The following is a 13,152-nucleotide window of genomic DNA, read 5'->3' on the forward strand; positions in this document are numbered from 1 at the left end:
TTTATTTTAAAAATGAGATCACTGGTGCCCATGTGCACCAAATCTCTGTCCCAAAAGTAGGGCTTTATGAAGCTCGCACGAACTTTGCAAGAAATGCTTCAGTTCTTGCATGACTGAATAAAAGTCACATGTCTAAACAAGAGCATGCACTCTGTAAGAAAATACTTGTGCTCACGGAACAAAGTTAAATCATGGGAGAAAAATAGCATGTAACTAATTATTGGGTTATTGGATTTATTTTCAGAGGATTTATTAAAGAAAAGAAGGAAAGAAATATTTCCGGGATCTGGTTGGCCCTGCCCTAACGCGGTGACACAACGGCTATATTGGTGGCACATACATACCCTTTTCGCCTCTCTCCTCTCTCCTCTCGTATTTCCACCGATCAAGAAACCCTCAACTCCGCCAAGAAATTCTCCCTCCCAGCGAACCAATCCTTCGCTCGCTCGCTCGCTCGCTCGGGGGAACGCGCGCGCCGTCTCGCGATCGAAGAAGCTCTCTCCAGGATCCTCCGTACAAAATCCCCGCGGTCGTCGTCTGGTTTTACCGATCCCGATCTCGGTCTTGAATCTTGTTCACGCGTGTGCTAGTTTCTGATCGATTCTCTAGCTCGAGCCGCTTGCCCGCCCGCCCGCGCTGTGAATCTTGCGCTGTTTGATAGTAGAATCTTTGCGTTAGTTAGGGCATCCGCCGCTTGTTTGGTTCCGGATCGTTTACAGAGTTGATTGATCGATCGATTTAGATTTATTCGTCTTCCTGCCTGCCTTAGAATTCGTTGCTTGACTTTGGGTTCCGTGTTGATTTCTTGTCGATTTCCGCCTTGGGCTGCTCGATCTGCCCTAATCTCGCTCGTATCAGTACAAATCGCTGTTTCTTGCTGCCTCTGACCATGGATGCAGGCTCGGACTCGATGTCACCGGAGAGGATCAGCCGGCGGTGTGCGCCGGCGTCGCGGCCGCCGCTCCAGGAGGCAGGCTCAAGGCCCTACATGCCGTCGCTGTGCTCGGCGTCCCGCAACCCTGCCGTCAAGTGCTATGTGAGTTCTGGGTCCCCCCGCCCCCTTTGCGCGCGCGCGCGCACAGGCTCTTCGACAAAATGCCTCAACTGAACCTGCTTGTTGTTTTTGCAGGGGGACAGATTCATCCCGGTCAGATCGGCAATGGACATGGACATGGCGCACTACCTTCTGACCGAGCCAAGGAAGGACACGAAGAACGCTGCGATGCCGTCGCCCGCCAAGGAGGCGTACCGCAAACTGCTGGCCGAGAAGCTGTTCAACAACCGCACCAGAATTCTCGCCTTCCGGAACAAGCCGCCGGAGCCTGAGAACAACATCCTCGCAGAGCTCCGTGCTGATGCGGCCTCTATCCAGGCCAGACCGGCGAAGAAGCGCCGTTACATCCCTCAGGTACAACTCGCTTACTTGCGTTTACTTGTGTAGTGCTGCAGTTCAGTAGTGGCAATTGGTGATGATAGCTGACTCGATGTGCTCTGGGATGCAGTCTGCCGAGAGGACTCTGGATGCACCAGACCTCGTTGATGATTACTACCTCAACCTACTGGACTGGGGAAGCAGCAACGTGCTGTCCATTGCGTTGGGCAACACCATATACCTCTGGAATGCTGCAAATGGGTCGACATCTGAGCTCGTTACCTTTGATGAAGACGATGGCCCTGTCACCAGTGTTAGCTGGGCTCCTGATGGCCGGCACATTGCTGTTGGCCTCAACTCTTCAACTGTCCAGCTCTGGGATTCCACCTCTAAACGACTGGTTGGTACTTCTTGGCCTCTAATCTTAATGTTCTATTAGCAGCACCGTTTGTGTTTAGTTGTTGATCATGATATTTGTTCTGCAGCTGAGGACACTGCAAGGCGTGCATGAGTCAAGAGTGGGTTCACTGGCATGGAATGGCAACATACTGACCTCTGGTGGTATGGACGGCAAGATTGTGAACAATGATGTGAGGATCAGGAACCATGCTGTGCAGACATACCGCGGGCACGAGCAGGAGGTGTGTGGACTCAAGTGGTCAGGATCGGGACAGCAGCTGGCCAGTGGGGGCAACGACAATCTTCTCCACATATGGGATGTGTCTATGGCATCCTCTGTACAATCCGCAGGTCGCACCCAGTGGTTACACAGGCTTGAGGACCACTTGGCTGCCGTGAAGGCGCTCGCATGGTGCCCATTCCAGAGCAACCTGCTGGCATCCGGTGGCGGCGGAAGTGACCGGTGCATCAAGTTTTGGAACACACACACAGGCGCATGCCTCAACTCTGTCGACACCGGGTCACAAGTGTGCGCTCTACTCTGGAACAAGAATGACAGGGAGCTGTTAAGCTCACATGGATTCACTCAGAATCAGCTCACCCTATGGAAGTACCCTTCAATGGATAAGATGGCTGAACTCACTGGCCATACTTCCCGTGTCCTTTTCATGGCCCAGGTAATCTTTTCTCCCTATGCTTCTGTAGCTAAGTTGACACATATTTCTGTGTACAGATGTCTAAATGATTGCTTGTGTTGTCCTTTGGTAAATTTGCAGAGCCCTGATGGTTGCACAGTAGCATCTGCGGCAGGAGACGAGACCCTGCGTTTTTGGAATGTATTTGGGACTCCTGATGCTCCTAAGGCTGCAGTCAAGACTTCACACACCGGGATGTTCAACAGTTACAACCATATCAGATAAGGAGAAATGACTTAATTGGTACGCTCTTGGCGCTTGTGTACCATTGCTCAAAATTTAACTTAATCATATGATGCCCAAAGAGCACTTAAGATTAACGGGAACCTGTATGTGGCAGATTCCTATGACTGGTGTGAGGTGATCTTGACAAAAAAAGTAGCAGTTTACATGCAAAAAGTAGTTGCATCACAAGGTGATTATATCTTCCTTCAACCTGGATCCATTTTTTATGAATGTACTTGTCTTCATGACCTGACCCATTCATGAAACATTTCCCTTTGACAGTTCTTAGGCTACCATCAGGAGTTCTTAGGCGACCATCAGGAGTTCCAGGACCGTTGATGTGAATGGAGGGACCATCATGAGCTGATTTCAGAACTGTCGATACGGATGCAGACAATTAACAAAGCTGTAAATCATTAGAGGCGCCATCATAAGCTTATTTTTACTTAGAGAAACATCTGTGTGTACTTCATTTTGTGTATTGAATTATCTGTGTACTTCAGTTTTCTCGTATGCTGGTAACTTTGGTTGCTGTTTGCCTATTTTACATTGATCCAGATGATGAACATCAAGACCTGTTTGATGTGTGTAAGACTGATGTCGGTGATAATATATATTTTTAACATTTATGAACGTGCATGTGCCGATGTGGAGATTGAGAGTACGGACTTGTTACCTGTCAAGCGTGAGATCTGGAGGTGCTTGCTTTGCTTCTCTTTGGATTGTCTTCTTTATGCAACTTGTTTGTTACGACTATTTAACCTTTTTCTTCCCGAGAAATGCATCGACATACTTATGCAATGGAACTTCTGTCTTTCCATCTGAGTACAAACCTAACAAAGTTGGATCAGAATTTTTACCTTGAGGTTAGATGTGGGTAGATGTTTTGTCAGCTTCAAATTGTAGCAGATCAGATCTGAATCAGATATTCAGATGCTAACACTGGAGTGACTCATGGTTCACTGAAAGATGATGGTGGTGCTTCAAGTTGTACGAAGATCAGCAGATTAGCTGACACAACTAACTTAAAGATTCACACGATTAGATTAGCAGGGAGTCAATGTCAATCTCATGACTAAATTAGAGTATGTTAAAAGAAAATATTAGCAGTGCATCACTGCAGGCCGTGGTAGTGCATTTCCAGTTGGTGCCACGTGAACCGTCAGATCTCACTGGAGTCGATCCTGGCCATCCAGAGGTATCATACGTGTGGTTCCTCTTCTTGGTTCGTTGCTACTACCCACCGGCCATCACCAAGACTGGCCCTTTTTGCCCACCTCGCCGCTGCGCCGCCCACTACCTCCTCGGCTCCCTCCCCCACGCGCGCGCCCGCCGCCCGGCAAGGCGGCACGCCGTAGAGGAGGCCGCCGTCCATCGTGAGGGCTCGCCGGTCTCTGGGATCGGGGGAGCCGCCGCCGCCGCCTCTGCATCCAGTCCAAACACAGCTTACGCGCGCCACTCGCTTGGCTGCAACCGCAGCTCGGCGCCCGAGGGTCCAGATCCCCCAGCTTAGTATCCCGGCGACCTGCCCCGGCGATGGATTTCATGAAGGTCTTCGATCAGACCGTGCGGGAGATGTAAGTTTTCTCGATCGGGCCACTGGCCTGCTGCCTTTTTTCGAGGGTATGGTGCTTGATGAAAGCGATCCGCAAGATCCTGATCCGTTTGCTGTGCGCGTGCTCTTGCAGCAAGAGGGAGGTCAATCTGAAGGTGCTCAAGGTCCCCGAGCTCGAACAGAAGGTTGGATCTCGCCCAGATCTTAGCTCGGATGCTCTGTGAAATCGTTCCCCGTTTTTCTAGCAATGGAGCTGTCACTATCGGATTGGTTCATATCTCAACCTGAATTTTGCCTAGTTGTGTCTGGTTTTAAGTATGGTTGGCTACCTGGCTGTGATTCCACTATTGCCTGTTGCGTTTCTATGGTTCGTGTACACCCTAAGCCTGAAAAATGTTGACTCTAGCGGCTTAACAAAATTCATGAAAGTTTGAACTCTTTAGGAGTTGACAAATCAAGTTGCGCGGTAAATTGGATAGTCGAAATACTTTTACTGCTGAATGCACTCATCAGAGTATGCTTGTGAGTTGACTGTAATCAGATTGGATTACTCATGATTGCACCGAGAAGTTTCAAGTTTGATAGAAGTGACAACTGAGCAATAGTCATTTTGATCTGTCACTGTTTGTTCTAGCAATATCTGTGTCCATAAACATGATAGTGAGAATTATGTGATATATATTGTTCTGTTCATTGTAAATTTGTACCCCATTTTAGTAGTTATGAAGTACCAGGTGGATCTTCCTACTTTGACCTTACCATGTCTTATGCAAATCATGATGCCTGATTCACCCCACTCAAGATTCAGTCCATTCTGGTGTGCACACACTTGAATATACTACAGACCTACAGTAGAATTAATGATGGAGATCTATATCGTGTTCTCTCTATTGGAGGTCTGCGTGTATTTGTTCCCTATGGAGTAACACATACATATCTTTGACTGAGGATGTTTGTTACCAAATCAGGTACTTGATGCAACAAGTGATGAACCTTGGGGTCCACATGGAAGTGCTCTTTCAGAGCTAGCGCAAGCCACCAAGAAATAGTAAGCTTTAATCTCCTACTCAAATTGCCGTACTTGAGTTTACTCCCTTTTTGATGCTCAAATGATGATGCTTCTAAAATCTAAATGTGCAGCTCTGAGTGTCAGATGGTAATGGGTGTCCTTTGGACTAGGCTTGCTGAGCGAGACTCAAACTGGCGCCATGTATATAAGGTTATTTTTTTCTTATTTCTCAATGACCATTGTTGTAGGTTTTTTTTTTTTGACAAATATTAACCTTGTTTGGCATCAATTCTTCGATGATGACACTAACCACCAAAAGGAAAATAAAGCCTTTTTATTGTGTAAGATTTGTATGGGTAATGCTGTTCACTAAGAAAAGATAATGAATGCACAGGCTCTAACAATTATCGAGTACTTGATAGCGAATGGTTCTGAGCGGGCGGTTGATGACATTCTTGATCATTATTCAAAGATCTCGGTATGTGTTGTCTGTGCTTTGTTCATAATTCTTTCTCATTGAGGTTACATGTAGTTACTTTTTTTGTTGTTGTATCCATTAAGGTTCTTTCGAGTTTTGAGTTTGTGGAACCTAATGGAAAAGATGCTGGAATAAATGTGAGGAAGAAAGTCGAAACTCTAGTGGGGATCATAAATGACAAGGATAGAATAAAGGCTGTGAGAGATAAAGCAGCCAGCAACCGTGACAAGTGAGTTCTTGGAAATAAACGTGTTCTCCATCTGATTATTTTAGTTGTATAGTCATCTTCGATAGTCTTAACCGAAACATATATTTGCTGGATGAAGGTATGTTGGGTTATCCTCAACAGGATCATCATATAGATCAAGCTCAGCCTCTGTAGGGAGCAACTACAGTTCAGGTGAACGTTACGGGAGTTTTAGTGGCACAAGGGAGGCCGATTCGTTCAGCAACAGTTACAGGGACAAAGAATCTGCCAAAACCTCTACAGGTAATACTGGCAGTAAGAAAACTGGGAGCAAGATAAGAAAGGATGCGAAACATGATAGAAGGTACTATAACTCTGCTTATCATTTTTATATACGTTAAATAACCACTACTGGTTTTCAATAACTGCGGGCAATAACAACCTTTTTTAGTAGTTGTATCCGTTTTTTCATATTATTCAAAATTTGTTAGCCGGTGGGATATGGTGGTATGATTTTCGGTAGCTTAGGTGGTTGCATGATAGAGAATTAGATCCCAACTCCTAAGGGTGAAGTAATATGTAATTTGCTATCAAAGTATAGTTAGTCTTAGAGTATACTATTACTGTGTTGCCTCTTGGAGGAGGCCCTTGTCTTGAATCTTATTGAGTATAAGTATAGTAAGTGCAGCAATATTTTTTGACGAGAAAATGCCATGTATCAGTTCAGTACTTTTAGACTCAGGCTTGCATTTTCCTACTATGCATTTATTACTCCTTCACTGAAGTTGTATGTCCACCCAGCTCCTCGAAGCCACCATCTAGCACAAAAAGCAATGAAGAAAACTTCGATGACTTTGATCCCCGTGGATCTTCTTCAAATGGTAAAATATTATATCCATATATATTTTTGTGGTTATGCTACTTCCTTACCAGGAATTTCTTTAGCTGTGGTACTCAATGCATGTTCAATTCGTGGCACATAAATCTGTTAAAATCTATCTTTATCTTTTTCAGTTCACCCCTCAATTTTACATATATCCATATATATTTTTGTGCTTATGCTACTTCCTTACCATAAATTTCTTTAGCTGTGGTACTGAATGCATGTTCAATTCGTGGCAGTGGCACATAAGTCTGTTAAAATCTATCTTTATCTTTTTTAGTTCACCCCTCAATTTTGCATGTACAACTAGAGTATCTTGCAAGTAGCACACTTGTAATATTGGCTTAAATTGGAGGTCATCAAATGAATGACAGTTTAATTGATCAACTAGTTTTTTATCCAAAGGGATAATCTGATACTTTGCCAAGGCTATGGAAATTGTATATCTTTTTATATTTAATTAGTGTGTTGGACCTCAAAGAGGTAGACAGACCATTGTAAGGTGAATATAATGTAACACAAATAAATAAGTGGGCGTATATGCCCTTTGTCATTAAAATGACCATTACTTTATTCAGACCACCAAAGATAGAATACATGTTGTCTTCTTATTTAGTGTAACTACTTTTCTTTTTTGTTCTACAGATGCAGCTAACACTGCAAAGACTAGTGAGGCCGATCTTTTTGGCCCAAACTTGATGGATGATTTCATTGACGAGCCTGCAGCCACTCCAGCAGCAAAAGGTGTTGTAGAACCTCAGGTTGATCTATTTGGTGATGCAGATTTCCAGTCGGCAACCACAAGTGCAGAAACAGCTGCGCATCAGGATGTCCAGGTTTGGTTCTCAGCTTTCTCCATATATTTAGGCTGCTAAATATGTTGAGAACATTGTCTGATATTTTATATGTCTTGCTGTAACTGATTGGATAAAGTGATAAAGACTTTGCTGTTGTTGTGTCTTCAGCTTGAAACTGTAAATCTGTTTGCCTTTTTTGCATCTTTGTTGCTTGTTTTTTGACATTCTTAGCAAATCATGCAGTTCCTCCAATTCATTGATACACATGGTGTGCTCAATACTGCAGGACAATGTTGACCTTTTTGCGGGAAATGCAACCTTTGCTCCAGCGTTTCCACCACAGACGGGGTTTATTCCACCACCAAGTTCTGGGACATCTTCTGTTGCTAATAGTTCTGTGTCCAAGAAGACAGTACCTGAACCATTTGATCCTTTCGGTGATATTCCTTTAAGCAGCTTTGGTGGATCTGACCCATTTGGCGACTTCAGCTCCAATGTTGGATCATCTAGTGCACCACCACCTATACACAGTTCTGCTGGAAATATCAGTGCGTCGAGTCAGAACCTTGATGCAGCATCAGACTTTGGTGCCTTTGAATCCAACACTAAGGCCGCAGCTAAAGACCCCTTTGATTTTAGTTCCAGTGGTAATTTTGGCGTAGCAACACCTTTGGCAGCTCCAAAAACTGATGCATCTGATTTTGGTGCCTTCGTGGCAAACACTGAGGAAGCAGCCAAGGACCCATTCGATTTTTCTTCTAGTATCAACAATGGAAGGGCAGGCCAAACACCTCTGGCGGTTCCCAAGTCTAATACCAAGAAAGAAAATGTTCAGGTCAAATCTAGCATATGGGCCGACTCTTTGAGCCGTGGATTGATTGATCTGAACATAACCGGACGTAAGCTCCTCGTCTTATATCCCCTTCCCAGTGTAGTAGCTTGATGACAAAAGTGTTGATGTTTCTCCTTTTCTTTGTTGCAAATTGCAGCGAAGAAGGTGAACTTAGCTGATGTTGGGATCGTGGGTGGCCTCGGTGATGGGTTCGACGACAAGGCTCAGCCCTCGTGGAACATGGGTGCGGGGGGATCCGGTCTAGGAATGTCTGGAAATCCCTCAACTGCGCAGCGCGGCGGTGGCATAGAGAGCTTAGCGAACTACAACAAGTACCAGTTTGGCTACAAATGAGCTCTCGAGCGAAAACATTTGCAGTGTTCTGGTATTCCTCATTTCGCCGGGCGATATATGCAGATTGGTTTATTTTATTCTATTTTGTTATATATCTCACTTTTGGTGATTTCACTATGTGTTACTATAATTTCCCGAGTCAAGTATTGCGATCTTGGTCTGTCTTGTTGAGTGTATATTGTATTTACTGGGTTTGCGGATAAGATAACAAGCACCATGGTTAAATCCCACCATATGGTTTACACTCACCTTCTGTAAGTCGAATGGCTTTGCTGCTGCAATGCCTCTCAGTATTGGATTTTTTTTTATTTTTTTTGCTTGCTTTGCTTTGGTCTCGGTATTGGAATTCAACGCCTGCATTTTCTTGTACAGTGTATGCTCACGGAGGGCTTTCGCTCATTTACGAAAATGGTGACTAGGAACAAAGAAATAATGATATGCACCAAATTTTCAGGTACATACGTGTGGATATATGAGCGAGCTGACTGAAGTTGATTGGTACTGTATGCCAGTAGATGCTGTTTTGGGAATCTGAGGTGATGCCTCCCTGAACTGTCATCGGGGTATCAGGAAATAGCACGAACTGCGCTCAACAGCAACCAAAGATGCTCGAATCAATCTGCTCAGTTGAGTGTAGAGTCTAAGACATCACATATACGGTCACCAAATCATTGCGGCGACGATCGGAGTGTGGCCGTGATGGACATCGGGGAAAAGCTCGTGATTCGTCGGTCAGCCGGTGGCGAGTCAATTAGGCCGCGCTGGCGCGAATATTCGAGCGACATCAGCGCCAACATCGTCGCCGTCTCGCTCGGGCCAGGTCCCTCCCCCGGCTTCCACGTGGACACGGAATATTCCTCCTGGCTCACGTACTGCCAAAGTTGGCGTTTGCGTGCTCCTACAGCCACGGCTCAGCTCGGCACGCCGTTGGGCATCATCATCTTCACAGTGTCACTAGCTCGCTTTTTTTTTTCTTTTCCTTGTGTTACTTCGACGAAGCCATTGAGTTTTCACAGTGAGACGGATGTTCCTTCGGTAGACTCTCCCGGAGCACACACCGTAATACAGAGAATTTTATCCATCCAAAGTCGACGCTGGATCGACCATGCATATATGGTGGATGTCATCTTCTCGTTGAATCCAGAGCCATCCCCAGAGGCAGAGCCTGTCTCGCACCAATGCGAATCTGTGAGCCAAAGACTAACTGCAAGATTCGATTTGGAGGTACGTAGCTTTCTCAATTTGGCCACCATCCTTTGCCAACGAATCTAGCCAACACGTTAGACAACGGGTTATACTATTACTAGCATCTAAATGTAGTACTGTACGAGGCAGTACCGTAGTAATATACTCATGTTAAGTTAGCTTTCTAAAAAGACTTATATATCTCTCGAAATGGAGGTGATAAGTAAGTAGGCAGCCAACCCACAGCGGCGCCGTGCTGCTCGACAGACCGCCGGCTAGCCGGCCCGCCCCGCCCCGGTTGGTGGTGACGTGGTGCCGTCGCCGAGATAGATGCTCGACCGGTTTCTTGTTTTGTTCCTTTTGCCGTCTGCGTTGCAGCTGGCCCGGTTCAAAGTCCTCCATAGATTCCTCGCACACATGACATGATGCCCCCACTCTCTCCGCGACCTCCGCTCGTCGTCTTCTGCGTCGCAACCTCTCGCTCGTCTTCTTGTCCTCGCGTAGACTTCACACTCCACACAACGTATAGTATTTCCTTCCCCAGCAGCACCACCACCGGGCAGCGAGACTGGCTGCAGCTATATGCTACGGCAGGAGCTCGATTATATAGCTTGCTCGATCTTGGCCGGAGAGGAAAACAGCCGACAGGAGTCTCGCCCCCGTGGTCGATCGAGATGTTCGAGGGGATGGAGGGGAGCTACAGCTACGGCGGAGGCGACGCTACGGCAGCGGCGGCGGTGTCGCGGGACCCCAAGCAGCGGCTGCGGTGGACGCCGGATCTCCACGAGCGCTTCGTCCACGCCGTCGCCAGGCTCGGCGGCCCCGACAGTGAGTACCTTGCCTGCTGCTCCGTTCCTGGCTTATGATCAGTTCCTCTTCACGGCAGCGCCGGCGATCATGTAGAGCACAGCACAGCACACTGCATGTTGCCCGGTGCTCTTGTCCTGATGAAGCGTGCTTTTAGGTGCCAAAGGCAAAGATCATTCGAATCCTCTACCTCTGATATAGAACGATCATGAGCAATTTTTGTTGGACAAGTGTAGCTGATTCAGCTCACGCACACTCAGCTGGCTTTGCTTCTTTGAGCATCAATTGAACTATGTATCCAATCTGACCCCGTTTCCTGCAACAGAAGCGACGCCCAAGTCGGTGCTCCGGCTGATGGCCATGAAGGGCCTCACCCTGTACCATCTCAAAAGCCACCTTCAGGTTTCATTCAACTCTGCTATTTCAATAAACATTGCCCACATCACTTCCTGCTCTTCAAATTCTCAGTACTGCAGTAACTAACTGAGCAATGCTTGCTTCATGTACTCAGAAATACAGACTGGGAAAGCAAACCAAAAAATCCACGGACCTGGAACTGCCCAACGGTGGTGGTACGTACCTTGCAACTGTTTCAGTCAACATCAATATGCACTCAAGCCAACATCTCTCCTTCTAAACCTCAAACTTGCTGTCTTTGATTTATCAGGATTTAGCAGCCAAAACATGAACTTTCCAATCGGAGCGTCTCCTGTTGTTCCTGCTGGAGGCGGTGGCGCAAGGTAACTACAGCTTCTCCATGGACCTATCTGCAACTGGAACCCTATAATCGTTGTCAGTTATAACGAGTTTAGCTCAAAGATGTACGTCATCCAAGTGTCTTTTGTCAAGTACACAACTACGCATTGCTAAGATGTCAAGCCAGCAGATTGGGGTTTGGTCTCTGAACCTATCACACAACAGTTGTGCTGGTGCCGAATTCTCAGCATTTATCAGACATCTAGAAATCAAGCAGGAATTCGTCTATAAACACCGCAACAGCTAGATAGTGATGTTTAACTGAAAAGTGAGATATGATTACTATTCACATGTTAATAACAACTATTAGCTTTTCTTAATTTCAAACAATTCAATTTACCCTTCAAAATTTCCATATATAGGTACGCACATAGATGTGAATCCTACTAATTACCAACTGTCCTGTGTCTTCTCCTAAGGATCTTTTTCTTTATTTGATAGTTTATGAGCATTTGATTTAACCATTAAAAAATATCTTATGTGAATCAGGGAAATGCCGCTTGAGGATACACTCAGGTACCAAATTCAGGTCCAAAGAGAACTGTGTGAACAACTTGAGGTTAGACAGCTTTTGCATCAGTGCCTATATAGTTCCAAACTTTGTACCATGTAGGTTAAAAATGTCTATGTCTGCAATCAGGTGCAGAAGAAGCTGCAGATGCGAATAGAGGCTCAAGGGAGGTATTTAAAGGAAATACTAGACAAAGCTCAGAAAAGTATTTCTTTTGAGGCAAATGGATCTGCTGGCCTAGAAAATACCAGATCACAGCTCATGGACTTCAACATAGCCCTCCCAGGCTTGATGGAGAACGGAACACATGTGTATGAAGAAAACAGTGAACATTTGATGAAAGCCATATCTGATGACAATCTTAATGATAACAATTTAGATTTTCAGCTCTACCATGTACAAAGTCAGCAGGCTAAGAATGTCAAATGCACGCCAAAAACTGAGGATCTTCTCTTATTAGACTTGAATGTTAAAGGAGAATATGACCTGTATTCGAGAGGAATGCAAGGGTGTGAGTCAGATCTGAAGATTAACCAGCAGAGAAAATAGAGATTTATTTCAGCAAGCTGACAGTTTTTGGGATTTTCAGTTTTTACTGTTAGAATATTTTTTTCCCCGGTGGTGCAGAGGATGCTTGGCACATGTTACGTAGAGTGCAGATTGGACAATGAGACAATGACAGTTTTTGGGATTTTCAGTTTTTACTGTTAGAATATTTTTTTCCTCTAATAAATTTACTGAAGAAAATCATGAATGCTTGAAGCTTATATAGTGTATGCATATGTTACGTAGAGTGCAGATTGGACAATGAGAGAACATGAAACAATCCAATATCAAGATATATGTATATTCTAATTCTCTTTTATATACCACATATTGCATAATTTGATGTGCACAGAACATGAAACAATCCAATATCAAGATATATGTATATTCTAATTCTATTTTTATACCTCATATTGCATAATTTGATGTGCACAGAACATGCTTCATTTTTGCTATTGTCTAGCAGGGTAAGTAGAATAAACGCAGTTTGCTCGATAGGAATTTCTTTCAGAACTATATTCAGCCTTTCCAACAATAAACTCATGAAAGGCCGCCTGATGA

The 13,152-nt window shown here is 45.1% G+C and overlaps 3 protein-coding genes across 3 annotated transcripts; all 3 read left to right on the top strand.

The window, feature by feature from the left end:
* The first annotated feature begins 355 nt into the window (after window positions 1–355).
* On the top strand, window positions 356–3,325 carry LOC127336356 (cell division cycle 20.2, cofactor of APC complex). Its single transcript, XM_051363165.2, has 7 exons — window positions 356–1,036; window positions 1,130–1,408; window positions 1,503–1,772; window positions 1,858–2,448; window positions 2,548–2,709; window positions 2,807–2,881; window positions 2,974–3,325. Exons 1-5 carry the CDS (start codon window positions 890–892, stop codon window positions 2,689–2,691), a joined length of 1,431 nt encoding a protein of 476 aa, XP_051219125.1. The 5' UTR covers window positions 356–889; the 3' UTR covers window positions 2,692–2,709; window positions 2,807–2,881; window positions 2,974–3,325.
* Window positions 3,326–3,932: 607 nt separating this feature from the next.
* On the top strand, window positions 3,933–9,034 carry LOC127336353 (clathrin interactor EPSIN 1). Its single transcript, XM_051363162.2, has 11 exons — window positions 3,933–4,268; window positions 4,380–4,431; window positions 5,215–5,294; window positions 5,387–5,465; window positions 5,650–5,733; window positions 5,817–5,962; window positions 6,060–6,284; window positions 6,722–6,801; window positions 7,449–7,639; window positions 7,887–8,499; window positions 8,590–9,034. Exons 1-11 carry the CDS (start codon window positions 4,228–4,230, stop codon window positions 8,784–8,786), a joined length of 1,788 nt encoding a protein of 595 aa, XP_051219122.1. The 5' UTR covers window positions 3,933–4,227; the 3' UTR covers window positions 8,787–9,034.
* Window positions 9,035–10,343: 1,309 nt separating this feature from the next.
* Window positions 10,344–12,812, top strand: LOC127336354 (myb family transcription factor PHL11). Its single transcript, XM_051363163.2, has 6 exons — window positions 10,344–10,799; window positions 11,104–11,180; window positions 11,290–11,350; window positions 11,446–11,518; window positions 12,024–12,093; window positions 12,175–12,812. The coding sequence occupies exons 1-6, from the start codon at window positions 10,394–10,396 to the stop codon at window positions 12,592–12,594; spliced, it is 1,107 nt and encodes a 368-aa protein (XP_051219123.1). The 5' UTR covers window positions 10,344–10,393; the 3' UTR covers window positions 12,595–12,812.
* The last annotated feature ends 340 nt before the right edge of the window (window positions 12,813–13,152 follow it).

Source organism: Lolium perenne, chromosome 2, assembly GCF_019359855.2.
Source record: "Lolium perenne isolate Kyuss_39 chromosome 2, Kyuss_2.0, whole genome shotgun sequence".
In the NCBI taxonomy this organism is placed as follows: domain Eukaryota; kingdom Viridiplantae; phylum Streptophyta; class Magnoliopsida; order Poales; family Poaceae; genus Lolium; species Lolium perenne.